We start from the raw sequence: 19,664 nt of genomic DNA on the forward strand, positions 1-19,664 counted from the left end.
CCTGTATTCTCAGATGTCCTGCTTCTCCTTAGGTCATGATTTACTGTGCTTGTTAGAGGACAGGATCCTTTTTTATGCTTTTGTCTCAAACTCATTTCTAACTCCAATTCTTGGTGCAATAATGGCCATTTCTCATTGTCTTCATTGTATATTGATCTTGCTTCCCCGTGGCTCCTAGCTAGTTTAACTTTGCCTATAAAGATATGGAATGTATTTGTCCTCCTTACTTACCATCTACAAGCCTATCATTAATCTCCATTCTATTCACCTAAAAGAATAAAATGATATTTCAGAGAAAAAGCTTTCCAAGATGGATTATGGCGGATTAGCAGACCCAAAAGCAACTATGGCGTATAATGATCTGTTATGGACTGAATGTATCCTCCAAAATTCAGATTTTGAAATCCTAACGCTCAATGTGATAATATTAGGAGTGTGGCCTTTGGGAGGTGATTAGGTCGTGAGAGTGGAGCCCTCATGAATGGAATTAATGTCCTTAGAAAAGAGACCCCTGAGAGTTCTCTCTTCCCTTCCACCATGCGGGGGTGCAACTAGAAGACAGCTGTCTATGAACCAGGAAGGGGGTTCTCACTGGATGCAGAATCTGCTAGCACCTTGATTTTGGACTTCTCAGCCTCCAGAACTGTGAAAGATAAATGTTTGTTGTTGAAGTCCCCCAGTCTATGGTGTTTTTGTTATAGCAGCCTGAGCAGACTAAGACATTGACTGAAATTAAATTATTGGTGGAAAAGTCACAAGACTCTGGTGCAGAGAATGGTGATGGTGACTTCCATGAAGCATGAGAAGCCCGCAGGGACAGTCATCCGGGATTTCCTCCGTTGCTCTACACCTGAGTCACAAGCTGCTGTCCAGGAACTTCCCAGCAACCTCCAAGCCAGCGAGAACCAAGAGGAAAGAGAAGTAAAACCTGGATTGGAAAATTGCATTTTCTACATTGTTCTGGTTGGCAAAGCCTCAGCAACAGCCAGTGGACACTGGAACACAACCATAGCCTGTTTTATAGCTAGATTAATTTTCCCAGGAAATTTTGATAAGTGCTTCTGATTAGGAGCCACTACTTCAAGCTCCGCAGCTTAGATATGTGTGGGCATAGCTCTACTAGAGAGAAGTCTTAAAGGGGTTTGTGCCTTACGTTATTACTCCTTGCCATTTTCAAGAACGCTGGTTCCTCTACTCAGTAGGATGTGAAACACCAGTCAATTCCAGGGGAGCTTTACCAAGCTGGGATGCAGGGACCAGACTTTCCTAAGGACCAGCTTTGGACACCACTGCTTGACAATTTTCATTTGGTTGCCCACATATTTATCTTGTTACTGACATTGGGGTCATAAAAAGAACATTTAAAAATAATCTATGTTCCCGAGGAGTTTTAGTCCGGGGTGAAAAACGTAGATGGCCAGTATCTGTGTGATTAAAGTGGTACAAACCAAGAGCTCTGTGGGTTTGGGGAAATCAAAGAAGACTTCACGGAATAGGCAGCATTAGAGCTAAGCCATGAAGAATGTTTAAGATTGTCATTTTTGGGGTTTTGATTTGTTTATTTTTCTAATTTAAATGAAATACATGTTCATTTTGAAAAATGAAATTGGAGAGTTTATTGAAGTATGTGGGAACAGGAGGGGAAAAATTAACCAATTTTCTTACCACCAGAAGCAACCACTATTAACATTTTCCTTTCTTTCTTTTCTGCATTTTAAAATACTTGAGACCATATCTCACTTTGGTCATGTTTATCAAGATTTTTAAAAATGCTAACAGCCTTTAACATAGTAGCTCTGCTTATAGAATCCACAAAGAGTATAATTAGGAATGTGGATAAAGACTCATGTACAAAGATATGCATCATAGCATTTTTATAAATAGTGGAGTACATAGAAACAATCTAACTGCCCCCAAAAGAGAAATGATTAAGAATGACCACTAGGAAAATCTTTGAGGAGATAGGACTTACCTTGGACAGGAGACCTGAAAATAGGCCCCCTGAAACTGGAAGGTGAAGGAGGTAAGGATGGGGGGGGGGGGGTGTACAGTGGTGTAATATACAGCAAGTTATAGGAGCACAGAACAGGGACAACACATGAAATTATCATCAGACATTGCTCCTTAACTTGAATATGGTTACTAGGTTAGTTCCTGTCAAACAGGAGAGAAAGGACCAATATTGAGGCCCATTTGAGAACACTGAAGTGGAGAGGTTCAAGACTACCTGGTAATAGCTTAGCTCACAGCTTAGATTTCCAATCACCTCCTGCCAGGTCTGGATCTCCCAGAGATTCCTGCCAGTTAAAAGAAAGGAGAGCAGCCCTGCTTCTGAACCCTGGATGTACCAGTTCTTCTATGTACACTAATTTACAGCATCAATTCAATTTGAAATAACATGGTATTTCATGCACAGACTACTCTCCGTACTCTCTAGTCTCTTCTCATCCATCCTCCCCACTGCACATTTCATTGACCAGTTTCCATTACTACATTACCTACAGGTCTACATCAGAAGGCCCTTAATCTCTTAGGATCCTCTAAGTCAGGGAGCCTTACCCAATAGCATGGAGTTCCTCTCTTACTCACCCGTCTCCTTGTTGACAACATACATGTTAAAGCAGGAGTGACAACATGCTTTTAGGTATTTAGGGACATATACGTTAAAGCAGGAGTGAGAACATCTTGTTAGGGACACTCCTCATATGTCCTAGGTCCTCTGAAAAAATTTAAAACCACGTCATAAGGACAGAACTTCATTCCTAAACCCTGGTCAAGCATCTCCCTAATGCAGCTATTTGCTCTGAATTAAAAATAAATGCCCAATGAATATTGTCAGCAGCATGAACATTTGCCCTCTTCTAGAATCCTTCCTTCCCTCTGCTTAGTATCCATGAATATTTCTTATGACTGCCCTTGCCTTCAGTTGGGAGACATCTTTTGGCCTCCACTGAAGGTGGCTGTGGGAAACAAAAGACTCCTGGGAAAAGAGATTTTCAGCCTCTTGTACAAGAAATCTGTAGACTAGGATATCAGGAATCTTCTACAGAGGGATATGTTTATTCAGTCTGATCTAATACCTCCTAACCATCTTACCTCCTTTTATGTAATTAAGTACACATTTCATTAAGAACGCTTCATTCTTGCATTCCAGTCTAATTTCATTGCTTCACTTACATTGCATTAATGAATACCTAAGTAGAATATGTGGCTTTCTATATGGTGTGAACGCTTACTAAAGCTCCAGTTTTACTCTCCTCCCTCAACATTTTATGTTAGTTGTCACAACTTACACCTTTTTACCTTGTGGATCCATTAACAAATTATTATAGTTATAGTTATTTCTAATACTTTTGTCTTTCAACCTTATACTAGATTTATAAGTGACTTATGCACCACAATTACAACATAAGAGGATTCGGATTTTAACTATATATTTGCCTTTACCAGTGAGATTTGTACTTTCATACATTTTCCTGTTACTAATTAGCATCCCTTCACTTTAGCTTGAAGAAATTCCCTTAACATTTCTTGTAAACTCGATTTAGTGGTGATGAACTCTTGCATTTGTGTTTGCCTGGAAAACTCTTTCTCTCTTCTTCAATTCTGAAGGACAGCTTTGCCAGGTAAAGTATTCTTGGTTGGCAGTTTTTTTCTTTCAGTTCTTTGAATGTTTGATGCCACTCCCTTCTGGCCTGCAAAGTTTCTGCTGAAAAATCTGCTGATAGTCTTACGGGTTTTCCCTTGTCCATAACAAGTTGTTTTTCTCTTGCTGCTTTTAAGATTCTCTCCTTGTCTTTAACTTTTGACATTTTAATTATAATGTGTCTCAGTGTGGATCTTTTTAGATTCATCTTATTTGGAACTCTCTGGGCTCCCTGGATCTGGATGTCTGTTTCTTTCCCCAGGGTAGGTAAGTTTTCAGTCATTTCTTTGAATAAGCTTTTTGCCTCTTTCTTTCTCTCTCCTCTCCCTCAGGGACCCCTATAATTTGAATTTGGTCTGCTTGATTGTGTCCCATAAGCAGGAGCAATGCTCTTAATCACTCTACCGTGTGGCCTTCTTTCCATTGATGGATCAATGAACGGATTCCTCAGTAGGCTTCCATACTAACAGGGACTGAAGGAAAGGGTCACATTGAAAAAAACATATGATTGATGCTGTCTTTTCATCTGCGGCATACCCAGACTTTTACCTGTAACTTTTTTTTTGGAGTTCAGCAGAATGCAGAGATTTTGGACAAATGAAACTGCCCTTAGATTCCTTCTTCTAGGTAGCCATTTTCTCTGTCTTCTTATACATATTATTTTTTCCTCCCAAGTAGAATAAATGAGAGGATACAGTCATGATAATAAATGCATTCATACAGTCAATGGTTATTGAATTCCTATTATATATAAGGGATGTGCTAAAACTTTTACGTGGAATTAGAATGGAGTGTGGACAGACTAATTAGACATAGTGCTTTCCTTTAAAGAACTGACAGTTTTCAGGGAAGGGAAGACATAGAAATGACCAACTGCACCAGAGTGGGGTTGATTGTAGTGATATATGCATATCAGTGCCTCTCCACTTGGGGCAGTTTTTCCCCCTTGGGGATATTTGGCAATGTCTGAAGACAATTTTTTATTATCACAACTGAGAGAGAATGTTATTGGCATCTAGTTGGCAGAGGTCAGGGATGGTGTTAAACATTCTATAATGTGCACTCCCCAAAATTATCCCCAAATGTCAACAGTGCTAAAGTTGAAACACTTTCATCTATTGATAAAGTGCCCTAAGAGCACTGAGGAAGGAGAAAACAGTTTCTGATGGTGGAAATGTGGGAAGGGGGGTATTTGATTTTTGTCTTGAGAGTTGGGTGGGGTTTTAACAGGCAGAGATTTGGGATTGGGATTTCCAAGTAGAAAAAAACATGAATGCCATAGAATGTTGTGTATTTGGGGAATGTTGGGTAGGCTGGTTAATAATTAAAGAACAATTGTCAAATAATTGTAAATTAACAGGGTATTACCAAGTCATTTTACAAGGTACGTCTAATTTCAAGCCCTGTGTTGGGTTGGAAAGGAGCCTTCTAATGGAGTGAAAGGACTGCTGTGGCTTTCACCTAGAGATGCAGCTCAAGGAGTGGGCGGGTAGGTCTCCTCTACCACCGCAGCTATGCTTGGTTACTTCCCAGCCCAAGGGGTGTTCTTCTGAAAGAATGCTACAAGCTTTCCGGGTGAGGAAGCAGAGTGCTGTCCTTAGGAACAATAACAATCATGATCTATGTCTTTGAGTGTGGAGGTTTATGGTGCTTTCAGAGCAGATGCTCTCAGCTGGAGAGCTAGCTTTAAGGGGAAGCTTTACTCTCATGGAAGTCATTTTCTGCCAGGTTTCCTGCCCTACACAATGGTTCTAGATATTTATGGCATAGAATTGGAGCATTAGTTATTTTCACTTGTCATTATTGAATGATTTCACAGATAATCAGTGTGTTTGCTTACAAGTACAAGTCAACTTGCTTTCTGAGGATCCTCTCCCCAGCTGAATAAATGATCAGTAAGCAACTCCATACAATAGCCTCATAATTATGTTAAACCCCGGGTGGAACCAAGACTGAGCTAATTCACCATTTCCCATCACAAGTGTCTCTCCTCATTCCAGATTCAAATCTGAACTTTCATCCTGAATTGTTTGTGAAGAGCAACTGTGTTAATTTCCTATTGCCACTGTAAACATTACCACAAACTTAGTGGCTTAAAACCATACAAATGCATTCTCTTACAATCCTGGAGGCCAGAAGTCCAAAGTGAATCTTATGGGGCTAAAATCAAGATGTTGGCAGGGCTGGTTCCTTCTAGAGGCTCTAGGAGAGAATCCAGTCCTTGCCTCTTACAACTTAGAAAGGCTGCCAGCACATGGCTGCATCACTCCCATCTCTGCTTCTGTTGTCACATCACCTTCTCCCTCTCACCTCCTGCCTCCCTTTTATAAGGACCCTTGTGATTACACTGACCTGCCGTGACAATCCAGGATCAGCTCCCCATCACAAGATCTTTAACTTAATCATATCTGCAAAGTCCTTTTTACCATGTGAGGTAACATATTCATAGGTTCTGGGGGATTAGGATGTAGACATCTTTGGGGGGCCATTCTTTAACCTCCCACAGCACCAAAGAAGCATGTTGTATACTCAACTGTAATTCAGTCTGAGCAATCCTTTGTAGCTGGCTCTTGCAGGAGGCCACAGAACAGTTTACTAAAGTTATAGATGGAGGTGGGGAAAGATCTCTCTCAATGCCCCCCTTGGATTTTTTGCATTTGCACTTTAGCTAAAAAGTGTCCTTCATTCTGGTTGACAGACACACAGACAGGTACTAGAGTCAGCAAGGCCCTGCAGCTACATACCTGACCTGGTTTGCCTAAGGGGCTCAGCATGATGTTGTGGTGGCATTGAGCCATGCACCACTGCTGAATGTGGGCAAGATTGCTTTCCACTTGCTCAGATAGAAGCATTTAGAGGATTTCCCCAGCCCAATACTCACTCCCAGAGCAGAGGAGAAAGAAGAAAAGCAAGGGAAAGAAATAGAAAAAGGAATAATGAATTTCCCCTGTTATATTGAGCGCTGAGAAGATTGATCTGTTTGAAGACCTTGTACCACGATCACTCTACTCTCCACTACAGGACAAAAGGGAAATCGAGGGCCAGGGAGGTTCTATTCCTTTATCTGCCCAACAGGCAGATCAAGATTGGGAACCCAGGTCAACTCAATAGGGTTAATTCAAACATTCAAAATTTACTCAACACAGGTATTATAATGACAATAAATTGTCAGTGATATCAACAAAAATAAAATCTAAATACACTGATAAAATCTCTTTCCTGTAGTTCCTCAGAGGTAAAATGGAAGGTGGATAGAAAGTCTTTGTAGATTGAGGAAAGTAAGGATTGTTTAGAAAACAGTATAGCGGGATAGATTATTTTTATTAATTTTGTGGTTATGTCTTTTTAAAAAGATGTTGGAAAATGTTTCTTGAGTATTCACCATGAGCAAAACACTGAACTAAAATTTGGAATTAATCTCACCAAAATAGTCTTCTGCTTGGCCCAGAGTGAAGCCTGGCATTGGAACCATCTATAAGTAGCTAGTGGCTTCCTCTCCCTTAGAATATCATCATCCAAAAAAGGAAAATGAAAACCATTGGTTAATTTGGGGGTGAAATGTTTAGAAAATGTTAAAAAAAAAAAAACATACGTACTCAGTTGACAGTCACAGAGCTTTGAAGATCGTAAGCAAGTTGAGTGCTTCCTTAGAGGCACCAGCTTTCAGCCTCTGTGGACTCATCTCAGTCCGCAGTCACTTCAGAGCTGATGGTTCATCTGAAATCCAGGAGTCCTCCAAAGAGCCTTTAGGGAAACATTAACAATATTAGTTTGTGAGAAGCACATGAAGACAAAGAATAATTCTTCTGAACAACACAGGTAGTCAAATCACAGAATCGTAAATAGAACCAAGCTTTTGGGGCTGGCCCCATGACTGAGTGGTTAAGTGCATGCACTCTGCTTCAGTGGCTGGGGTTTGCCAGTTCAGACTTTGGGCATGGACCTACACGTGGCTCATCAAGCCATGCTGTGGCAGTGTCCCACATAGAAGAACTAGAATGACCTATAACTACGATATTTAAGTGTGTACTGGGGCTTTGGGGAGAAAAAAAAGAGAATTGGTAACAGATGTTAGCTCAGGGCCAATCTTCCTCACCAAAAAAAGCATACTTTAAAAAAAAAAAAAAGCCAAGCTTTACTACACATAGAAAACCATGCTAACCAGTGTGACTAGTATAAGTTTCAGATTTGGTAGTGGAGGGTGCTTCTAAACATTTGTGAAGCATGTCACCAAAAAGATCTGGCCAAATCAGAATAAATTTGCCCAAATTTTCTGATAAAAGAAACCATTTTTAAACAATAAATCTTGAGCTACAAACCAAAGGTTAGAGAATTTGAAGTAAAGTCCTTACCGACTCTTCCTGGATGCACCTTCCAGCCTGTTGTTGGTGAACTCTAGTCAGGAGGAGGTTGCTAGTTCATTTCTTTTTCTCTTTTTTTCCCTCCAACTATATATTATCCATGATAATTGGCTTTTTTAAAAGTCTAATTTGTTCCTTAAAGACAAACAATTACTGTAAGAAAACTTTACACAGCCTGTTGGCAAAAACCACACATATCTGCCTCTGAGTAATCTCAATTTGTACTCCTGATTTTAGTTTGGACCTGACGTTTTATGGATCCTCCACCGCCCCCCCCCCCCCCCCCGCCCCCGCGGTAAAGTTGGCAAAACAGAGTTAATCAGCTACTTCATTATGTCTTTCAATATTAAAATAATTTTGCTAAAATTAAGAGGTTGGTGCCAGAAAACTCTAAAACTTGGGACAACCTGAAATCAACCAGTGAAGGCAAAGCCATTTCTGGTTGGGAAACTGAGGAAGGCAGGAGACAATCCTGGTTCTGAGATGGAGTCTGAAGGACAGTGGACTCCAAGCCAGGTTCTGCCCAGTGGCCTCGGCACCAAGGTTTCTCAGCAGTTCCAGGAGACAGCTCTGCTTAGGGACTCTCCCCTCCCACTCCGGCCCGCCTGGCTGTCCTCCACACCTGGGCCTCCAGAGACCCTCAGGCCTTCTGGGAAACGAAAAGTGGCATTTGCTAAATTGTTTAATACCTGATGTCTCAATTGCTGTCTTTAATAATCCTGAGTACCACAGAGGTGATTAGAGGAAACCCTACCCATTGAGCAATATCTTCCTGCTGGAATGTGCCGGCTCAGCAGTAATCCTACCTCAGCCTTCCGTAGAGGCGTTTTCATTTGAAGATCAAAAGAACGGCTCCCTAAGCACCTGCTGATAAGTGGGAGTCATTAGAGCTCCCAGCCCAACCCTCTGCTTTGTGGAAATAGCAATCATACTCGTTACTCTGTGAAAGACACTTCTCTAAATGGCATAAAGGCACTAATGAGAGAAGAGAGGCCTTCCCCTGGAGACACTATTTTGCCTTGTTGGGGAGAAAGGGAATCTTAACAGGTCTAAATACTTCTGTGAGCCCCAAAGCAGTCCCAATCAGCCTCAGGCTGAAGTCAGTTGGGCTTAACAGAAATTCAAGTGTCTGTCATGTTTATATACATACTATATCTTAATACATACATATATACTATATATACACACTATATATATTTATATATGTACACTCTATTTTAATAGTATTTTCTTAATTAGAAAAATAAAATTTGTTCAAAGAAAAGACTATTTGGAAAATAGCGAAAGAAAGAAAAACTTATTCACATTATCAGTGGCAAGCACAACAAACATTTTGGTATGTGGTTCTTTAGCCTTTTTTTTTCTTTGGTCCATAGGTATCATGTTTTATCCCCCAAAATACATAATAAGTCCTCCCTTTTTAAGATCAATTTCTTTTTACCCACTTAGCAATGTATCATAAACTCTACCCACGTCCAAAACAATATTATCCTACAACATGGTATTTTTAAATAGCTTTAAAATATTCCATTGTAAGGATGCATTGTAGTTTAACCAATTCCCTATTTTTAGACATTTGTGTTGATTTCTACTTTTATGATATTTAAAAATACGTATACTATAATAAACATCTTTAAACACATGAATAATTTTTAACATAACATAAATCCCATATCTAAAATTTCTGGGTTAAAGTTTATGTACATTTTTAAGACTTTTAAAACATCTTACCCAATTGTTCTTCAGAAACGTGGTACTAATTTTCTTCCCCACAAAAAATATGTGTCTAGTTTCTTTATACCATTGCTAAAACTAGAGTATTGTGTTTAAATCTTGCCCAAGTGGATACAAGATCAAGTAAACTTCAATTGTCTAAGTGTTTTTACTTAATTAATAGTAGATTAGACATGCTTTCATGCTAGTTTGTGCTATTTCAGGTTTATTTATTACATATTTTTTTAAGAGAACTGGCCTGTTCATGTCTTTGCCCATTTCATGGGGTCTTCATTTTTTCTTATTAATTTGGAAGTGATTTTTAAACATTGAAAAGATAAATCGTTTGCCTGTCAAATATGTTGCAAATGTTTCCTCACGCTGTAATTTATATTTTGATTTAGTTATTGTGACTTAAATTCAGAAGCTTAAAACCGTTGTTATCTACAGATCTTTTATCTTTTCTTTAGGTTTCTGCTGTTAACCTACGCCTTTCCAGTTTCTTTCTCCAACACTAAAGATTATATAAAAATTCAGTTTCTTCTCCTTTAATGTGCCATGTATTATTACTATAACTTTTAATTCATTAGAATTTATTTTGGTAGATTTTATAGGATAATGTCCAATTATCTTTATTTTTGAAAGACTAGAAGTTTAAAAACTTAGAGGTCCTGAAAGGCAAACGTGCACGCTCTAGAAAAGATGGCCTAATGGTGGAAAGGTCTGTGAGTTCTGCGTTCTGGTCTATCTACGTCAGATGTGCCCCAGTGTATGCGGTGGGCGAGTCCTTAACCTGTATCTCTAAGTTTCAATAATACCTGCAGAGTTGCCATGAGGATTAAAGGAAATAATACTTTAAAAAATAGAAGTACCAGTATTGTCTTCTTATCTCAGGGGATTTGGGACAGTGGGGGAGTGTGAGGACACGGAACTCCATTTTTCTTTTGGAAGCTTCATTCTAAGGAAGGCACTTGCAGAGAAATAAGATAGGTGGAAAGAAGGGGGAGATTTGGGGTTAACAAAAAAGAACACGTGGTTCTTTTCCTCATCCACTTCCCCGTTTTGAACAAGAAAAGGATTTGACTGCATCCTGAAAGATGTTTGGCCTGTGTGTTTCCTTATAGATGTGCTCTTCCCCGGCTATGCGGATGCTCAGTAACTACTGGACTGAACGGAAAAACTGAGTCCTCTCATGTGTTATTCAAGGCTCTGCTCTCTTTTCCTACCCCTTCTCCTGCTTGCACGGCTCCTTCATAAATGTAGGGGTTTTGTTTTGTTTTCATAGACCACCTGGCTGTATCAAGTGACAGAGGAGGTTTTAAAAATATGTACGGAGACAATATTTGTGTAATTTGGCTATTTCGAAAAGAGCTCTTCCCTGAGAAACTTTGAAAGTATTAAACAGCGCTCTCATAAAAATGTATGATTAAACATGTTTTAATTATAAGGGGGTATGTCCTTATTACACCAGAACAAATAGTTTAGTTTGTAGATTCTCTTAAGTCAGTCAGTTTTATGCTATTATGTTACGCACTACTCCCATATGCAATGATACTTTTCAGGGAAAGAAAAGTGTTTTTCTGTTATGTTACGGTCATTTTTTTCCAAGATAGAGGAAATGCTGTTAGTATCAAGCCATTTTCATTCATGTTAGGTATTCGTTCTAAAAGAAGCATTTTCATGTTTATTTTTAAAGGGATGAGCTTTGCCCTGAAAAACACACACAAAAAAATTCTATGAGGAAATATTTTACATGTTACTCTATCAATAGATGTTTCTGAAAGCAGTAGGCGGTTCTGAAAATACACCTTAGTGGAGGAGGGGAGACATCTGGTGGCCACCAGTTGGAAAGAACGCAGTCACCAGGTACCAGCTTTAGAGAAAGTTTTCACTACAAGCATCTTCCTAAGACAATAATGAATAAATAAAAACGATAGAGGGAAAGTAGATTAAAATTCTTATTGCTTACTGCTTTGCCTTTGTTAGCAACAGTTAAAATTATTTTAAATGAGATTGAATTTAACAATTGTGTATGTATATATTCCTCTAGCTAGCTAGCTCCTCTAAATTATTTTAATACTATTTTTAGCCCAGATGTAGGTATTAATACATTTTTGGAGAAATAAAAACAAATGACGAGCTATTCAAGAATATGAGGGAAAAGCTTTCTCCTAATCTGCTTTTTGTATTGCTATTGGCAATCTCTATCAAGGTTTAAAGTGCACACAGAGAAAAGGCAATTTCACTTCTAGTGAGTATATTACTCACATACTGACAAAAGTGCGTAAAGATAAATGAAAACCTAGAAACAACTTGGATTTCCATTGCTAGGAGACTGATTAAATACATTAGAATATGTTGTAGGGGAGGAAGACATTTTTTCTACCCATTCTGGGTCCTTCTGGCTGGACAACAAATTAAATTCACATGAGACAGAATAACAGGAGAAAATTAACCAAAACTTTATAACATGTGTACATGGGAGAGGCTCAGGCAAACTGAGCAACTCACCAAAATGGCAGAAGCTCTCACCTTAAATACCAGCCTCAGCTAAATACAAAGGTGGATGTTGGGGGTGGGGGGAGTCAGTTATGGGAGATTACCAGACAAGGGCAGTAAACAAGGGTAAGGTCATTATGCAGATTTAAGTCCTGCCCTTCTGCATTGATAAGAGTTTCCAGAGAAAAGGTCATCCCCCTTCTTCCTGGTACAGAGAGGGAGACACCTTTACAGATGGAGATTTCCTTTACAAATGTAAATGTCTCTTAACAAAGGGTAAGTAAATTCTACTTTTCAGAGTTTCTTTCCTGTTTGCAGTTTTTAAAAGTAACCAGCCCACAATATTCTTCATGCCAAAGAGACACATCTTGGGGTGGCCAATTCTAGTCTCCCACAATGTCCATGTAATAAAACAAAACTGATACAAAGAATGAAATAGATCTATATTATCAGGAAGCTATTTTCTGAACCCATTATAGTGTTAAATCATGTCAAAAAGATATGTGTGTATGCAAATATTTGCTTAGGAGTTTACAAAATACATATTTTGACTGAATGCTAAATGATCAAGTATTAAAATCCATCCTCAGCTAATGCTGCAGCCACAGTCAAAGGTCTCCATCAAGAAAATGAATTTCTTGAATAAATGAAAAAATCTGATATTTTATCAAATATAATAATTAAATTTTTATCATTAAAATTTTAGTAGGAAAATATTAGAAGTTTAATATTAGAGGTAAAATAAGTTCTCAGCATCAACATGCTAAGTTGCTCTTAGGGTCACATTACCTCACATTTGTCACACTAAGGAGATGTTCATTTTCAAATGGTACATTTTATAATGTCATTTAACTTTTGAACAGCAGAATATAATTGAGGATAAAAAATGTTAACTATTCTCTAGATGGACTGTTGCATCTGGGGTTTGTAACTAAAAGTCTATAGTAATCATTTTGATAAGAATTTTTCATAAATTTTAGGTGCCATATATTCAAAACTATAAGGAATTGTCTTAAAACATTTTGTGTGTGTGTGTGAGGAAGATTGGCCCTGAGCTAACATCTAATGCCAATCTTCCTCTTTTTATTGCTTAAGGAAGGTTGCCCTTGAGCTAACATCTGTGGCAATCTTCCTCTGTTTTGTATGTGGGATGCCACCACAGCATGGCTTGATAAGAGGTGAGTAAGTCTGTGCCTAGGATCCGAACCTGCAAACCCCAGGCTGCCGAAACAGAGCAGGCAAACTTAACCACTACACCACTGGGCAGGCCCCAAAGCATTTTTAATTTAGTTTGTTGGTTTGAAATTTGAATAATGAAAAGAAAAGAAAAGAAGGTTTTGGATTTCTCATTTTTCTCTATAATTTTTTGGATTATTTTTCTTTAAGCTTCTTAACATTTTTTATAATGTCTCAATTGAAGATGAAATTTCTATGTGAAAATTTTTTGCATCCTTTGGGGAATAAATTAAAAGGAAATGTCAATTTGTTGCTCTAAAATTTCTTGATGAGAAAAACTCCAAAATCATGAACATCAAACTTGGCAGAAAGCAAAATTTCCTCAGTTATTTAAATAAGACCTTTTCCTGGTTTAACCAAGAAGAACAATAGATATTTAAAAGGAGAAAAATTTACTGCACTTGTATGACACACAAGAAAGAGACACTTTAGGAACCCCTCTTCCACATTTGCGAAGCATTACATTTTCAGGGCTTTGTTCAATTCCATTCACATTATACAGACATATTAATAAAATATAATTCAAAAAGTGTCTGTTTTCATTGGAGGATAATTACACTTTAGCATGGAGTGATTGCATATTTTTGGTATTTTCTCCAATCCCTTTAAAAATTTCTGTTTATATTAATGTGAGAAAAAAGGAATTCTAATAAGAATTTTAATTGAGTTTGTCTTAAATAGAAGTTACTACTGATTATCTCAAATGTAGAAAAGATGCAATGGGAGTATTTTACCGAAGATGGAAACATGTGAGTCTCTGTTCCAAATTCTGTGTTCTCTTTACAGAGTGGTCACTTTTCAGAAGTTAGCCTGATTCCTTGGAAAAAGAAGGTATGCTAATATCAGAAGACTCTGAATTAATTCATTCTGCTTGAGCTTTGTAGGGGGTGTTTAAGACAAGACTCATGCTTCTATCTACCTGCATGGAGTCTAGTCCATTTCTGAGCACGTCTAAGAAGGAGATAGGATTGTGCTCTCATTTACCAGCAGGGTGCAGCAGGATAAAGCAGAGAAATGCAAGACGACAGACCTCATGGATGGGGCCCCCAACTGGAGACCTATAAAGTCAACAAAATATGACCTTTTAATATTCTGTAAGATGAACTAGAAGGAACACATAAAGCACTTGAGATAAAGCCCTCAGGCAATCGTTTGAGCTGTGAACTGACCTAGGACTGAATGAGCTGTATTTTTCACAGAACTATCTTATCCAGATTTGGATGTTTGGTGGACATTTTCTCAAAAATGAATTGATGTGGAAAGCAATGGAAAGCATTTGTGACCAAAGTTTTTTTAAATGAACTTTTAAGGGAAGATGTGAATTTTGGAAAACTTGAGAAGTAACAGCTTCTCCAAATATAAAGGGTGTTCTGATGATGTCGGTGGTGATATTAACACATGTGCTTTTAAGAATATTCTATAATGAAATGTTGCAACATTTAAAAGATCTGGATGACTCGGCGAGCCAATATTTTCAAAATGACCAATGCATCATGATACAAAATCATGTATGGGGAAAAGATCCATAGAAAATGCAAAATTGAGCTATGGTTTTTTAATATAATTGTACACAAAGTTCATTGATAAGACTTCAGATTTCACATTGTGGCTAACCTTTATGAAACTACCATCTGGGGAATTTTGGTGTATCTAGAATTGTGGGAGAATATCTACAATTATTTGAAATGGCTATTAAAATATTTCTCCCTTTATCAACTACACACCTGTTTTAGCCAGATTTTCCTCATTATACATCAACCAAGACAACATAAAAGGCAAATCAAATATTGAGGCATAAATGAAAATCCAGTTGCTTTCCACTCCTCTGAACATTAAAGAGATTTGCAAAACAATGCCAATCTTCTTACTTTGTGTGTGTGTGTGTGTGTGTGTGTGTGTGTGTGTGTGTAAAATTTAGTAACTGTTCATCAAAAATTATGCCGTCTATGTTAATATAGAATAGGCTTATTATTGTTATTTTAAATGAATTAACAAACAAATATTTTCAAACTTCTTCAGTTTTAATTTTGAATGTGGTGAATTTGATAGATATAACCCACACAAACAAGAACTCCTGGGAATCCACAATAAATTTAAGGGTGTAAAATGAACCTGAAACCAAAAAGTCTAACTGCTGTTCCCTGCTCTTCCTCTCTCCTCCTAATACTCTGGCCCTGAATGCTGCTCAAGTCTCCAATTCTCCCTGTCTTGAATTCCACCTATATGAACATCCAGTTCTTTGATACTCTAATGAAGAGGGTAAGTCTTCAGCTATTAAGTCTAAAGAGGGTACTGTTATGGACCGAATGGTGTCCCTCCAAAATTCATATGCTGAAGTCCCTAACCCCCAGGGCCTCAGAACACGGCTGTATTGGGAGACAGGGCCTTTAAAGAAGTGGTTAAGTTAAATGAGGCTGTTAGGGTGGGCCCTAATCCAATATGACTGATGTCCTTATAAGAAGACAGATTAGGACACACGGGGGTGCACATGCACAGAGGGACAACCATGTGAAGAGGCAGCAAGGGGGCAACTATCTGCAAGTCAACGAGAGAGGCCTCAGAGGAAACCAACCCTGCTGACACCTCGATCTTGAACTTCCAACCTCAACTGTGAAACAAGGAATTTCTGTGGTTTAAGCCCCCCCAGCGTGTGGTATTTAGTTATGGCAGCCCTAGCAAACTAATACAGGTACTTACGAAACTTCTTTGACTCATTAAATGCAGCATTGACAAACTCCCTCCAGTGCTTGCACACGCCACCCATCTACGCACGCACTCCTCCTCCCTCTAATGTCCCCTCACCCCAATCGTTTACCTTCCTAGTTCCTGCTCACCCTTCAGGACACAGGAAACTTCAGGAAAGTTACAAGTAACTCTCAGAAGTCTACTTGACCTGCCAAATCGACATTTTCTTTCTCCTCTTTGCTTCTCCAGCACCCAGTACCTCCCTTCTGTTATAGCATTTATCATCCATATTTTTTTCAATTTAATTATCTGCATCCTCCTCCAGCCTGCTCTGCGAGGGCAGTGTAGAAACCACAATATTATGACAGCATATATTCATCATATATTTTGATTTTACTCAACAATCTTATGTTCATTATCTCCCTATGACTTCACCGGTTTTACGATTTAGCTTCACTAGTATATAAGTGGCTTGATTTTGCTCACTAGTCCTTATTATCCAGAAAGTAGCAAGACATTTTACGTGGCTTTTACTCGACAGTTCCATTGGTAATTAGACCTCTGACTCCTACAGATCCATTTCTAGAAAGCAAGGTAAACTTAGCTTATTCTCCATCGGCAAGTACAATTTTTATCTGATTTCCCCTTCTTTTTTTCCAGGACTTATAAATTAGTATCGATATAACAAATATTTGAGAATGAAATGAATGCATTCAATTGTACTGGTATATACTTCATAAGCGATGACGCAAAAAAAGAGCATACAATGTAGAAAAAATATTATTCAGAAAATTTTTTATTTTAATCATCCTGATTATAGATTTTGGCCTTGCCAAGTGGGTTCAATTTTTTTGAAATACTCCATTTCATGCCTTCCAAATTTCACACTCTGTAATGGACAACACAGATGTAGGGCAGACAACTTTTCCCTTCTTCCCTTACAGGTCCTTTGGCTGGTCTATTAATTAAATTGACATAAGACAGATTAATAAGAGAAAAACAAATTTAGTGTATATGGGAGCACCATAGAAATATGAGACTCCCCAGCAGTCAGGTATTTGAGGCTCATGTACCATTCTGAGCTAAGAAAGGGGTGAGGGTCTGGGGCTTCAAACGGGAGGAAGATAATTCACAGGAAGATGAGAAGAGCAAATGTTTGATGCAGATAAGTCTTCTGATACAAAAATTCTCTCTGATGATATTTCTCTTCCTGGTACAGGTTCCCTGTCCAAATTCTTTTAGGCAGTTAAAGGGGAGGTAAAAAGCTCTTCTTGAGTCTGCTGGGTCCCGATTGTCTTCAGCTCAAAATAATCCACATGCTGATATGGCACGTTCTGGGGTGGCATATTCTGCTCCGCCTCACAGCCTATTAAAATACTGTCAAGGAGAATTATGTTTACAGTGATAAATATCCAAAGTTGTAATGCTTATTTTGTATTAATTATGTTTATTTGAAATATAATGATAATATTATTCAGCCCAATAACACTGCAGTTTGAAATTCTACAGTGGTATATTCAACACTGTTCTCATCCTTAATTCCTATTCCACCTGGCAAACTATGTTCATTCTTCCTGGCCCGACTCAAATTTCAGCTCCTCTTTGAAGTATGCCTCTACCCTGATGTGTGCTCATGTGGTGCTCACAGACATCATTATGATAGCACGACTCAGAGTGCACTGCTATTTGGTATTTACATGTGTATTTTCCTGCTGGTCTGTAAGCTCTCCTGGGGAAGGATCTAGTCATGTTTGTAAACCCAGCCCTCTAACAGGCTCTTATTGAATGAATAAAAGAATAAAAGTTTTTCCATATGCCAATCCAAAATCTTGGAGAAAGGACAACTAGACTTGGAGTGGAAGCCCTGATGGCTGGATTTTCTCTTTTTTGTAATGCAAGTACTGACTTAAGCGTTGATTGCTAAGGCATCTATTTCAAAGAGGCATCCACTTCAAGAGGGCTATCACAAATATACACATTGTCAGCCATATGACTAGCTAAAGAGCCACGCCACCTCCCCTCATTGAGGCTCCTTTGTTTTAGAGATCCTGGTTGATTTAGATAACTGGCCATTTGGACTGCTTGCTTATTTTTTCCTTTCTTTTTCTTTTCCTACACTTTAAATTTCTGCTCTTATGTTTTAAATTCACCGATAAAGACTGAGCCTGTGAAACCCTAGGCACCTACCCTCAACCTCAATAAAAGTAGAATCGCAGGCCCATGTTCTTTCTCTCTCTCTCTATCTCTCTCTCTCTATTCATGACCCCACTGTGGGGTCCCAGGTGTGCTCTGTAATTTCCAGGTCTTGTAAGTAATAAACCTTTATTTTTCCAAAGTTTCTTGATGGTTATTGCTGAAGGGCATCTTGCAAGGGCTGATCCAACCACAACATTAGTTATTGGTAGGCCAAGAGTGGCACAAGTAAGACTTTATTTCCCAGCATCCTTTGCAGCAGGGTAGACATGTGACTAAGTCTTAGCAAGCAGAAATTATGCATACTACTTGCAGGCTCCGCCCAGAAACCTCCCATATGCACTCCTGGTGTTTTTTTCCCTTCTGGCTTATTAGGATGTCAACTCCCACTGTGAGCTTGGAAGCCATGTGTGAAGGCAGACCTACTGGAAACCAAGTGTAGCTGCTCTGTCTCCACCCGCATGCATTCACTTAGAACCATCTTCCACTGTTTCATGACTGAAAAATAAACTTGTATTATGTTAAGCCAAAATATGCTTGTATCTATTTGTTACTGTGGCCCAGCTAACCCTAATATACAGGTCAAAGAAGAAATTGACCTAGTCTAAATGATTTAGTTCTCTTTCCTGACTCAGGAAAAATTGGAGATGAACGTCTAGGGATTCATCCATTCATTCATTTAGCCAATATCAATTGAGTGCTCTCCATCTGCCACATTCTCTGCTGTATGCTGAAGAGACAACAGTGAACAAGGCAGAATCCATGTCTTCATGGGCCACAAAGAATAGTGGGAAGGACAAAGGATAGACAAATAAGCAAAACAGAAACAAACAAACCAAAATATTTTTAAGTTGTGATAAGTACTGTGAAGGAAACAGTATAAGAGGATAGGAAATGAAAGGCGTGCATATGGAGGATTTTAGATGGATGGAGTTTCAGGAAAGACCTCCCTGAGAAGGTGATATTGAAGTCAAAACCCAAAGGATGAGAAAGACCCACCTATGTGAGGACTGGAGTTAAAATCCTTCCATGGAGAGAGTTGCATGCAGAGGCTGTACCTTGAGAAATAACTTGGCAAGTCTGAAGCATGAATAAAGGTCATTGTGGCACATAGAATGAGAGATGATGGTGAGTTGAGCAAAGCTAAACTCCAGAGCAGTTTTCAGCCAGGTAAGTGTACCAGCATTCAGGCTACCTGTTCACAAATCTACTGCTAGACCAGCTGAAGACAAGAATACTCACATCTTCTGTTTGCTTTACTCAATTATTTTGTCCTATGCAGACAGATGTCACTGAAGGGGACACACAAGGCCAAAAGCCAAAGTGGCCCA

The 19,664-nt window shown here is 38.7% G+C and overlaps 1 protein-coding gene across 1 annotated transcript in view; it reads left to right on the top strand.

Annotated features, from left to right (window-relative positions):
• LOC138925416 (dynactin-associated protein-like) overlaps positions 1 to 18,861 on the top strand; it is a 35,309-nt gene extending 16,448 nt beyond the window's left edge. Inside the window, exons 3-5 of the mRNA XM_070275665.1 lie at positions 14,242 to 14,286; positions 15,646 to 15,714; positions 18,709 to 18,861. Coding sequence (XP_070131766.1) covers positions 14,242 to 14,286; positions 15,646 to 15,714; positions 18,709 to 18,747 — 153 coding nt within the window. The 3' untranslated portion in view covers positions 18,748 to 18,861. The remainder of the gene's footprint in view (positions 1 to 14,241; positions 14,287 to 15,645; positions 15,715 to 18,708) is intronic.
• Positions 18,862 to 19,664: the final 803 nt, after the last annotated feature.

Source organism: Equus caballus, chromosome 8 (genome assembly GCF_041296265.1).
Source record: "Equus caballus isolate H_3958 breed thoroughbred chromosome 8, TB-T2T, whole genome shotgun sequence".
NCBI classification, from domain to species: Eukaryota; Metazoa; Chordata; class Mammalia; order Perissodactyla; family Equidae; genus Equus; species Equus caballus.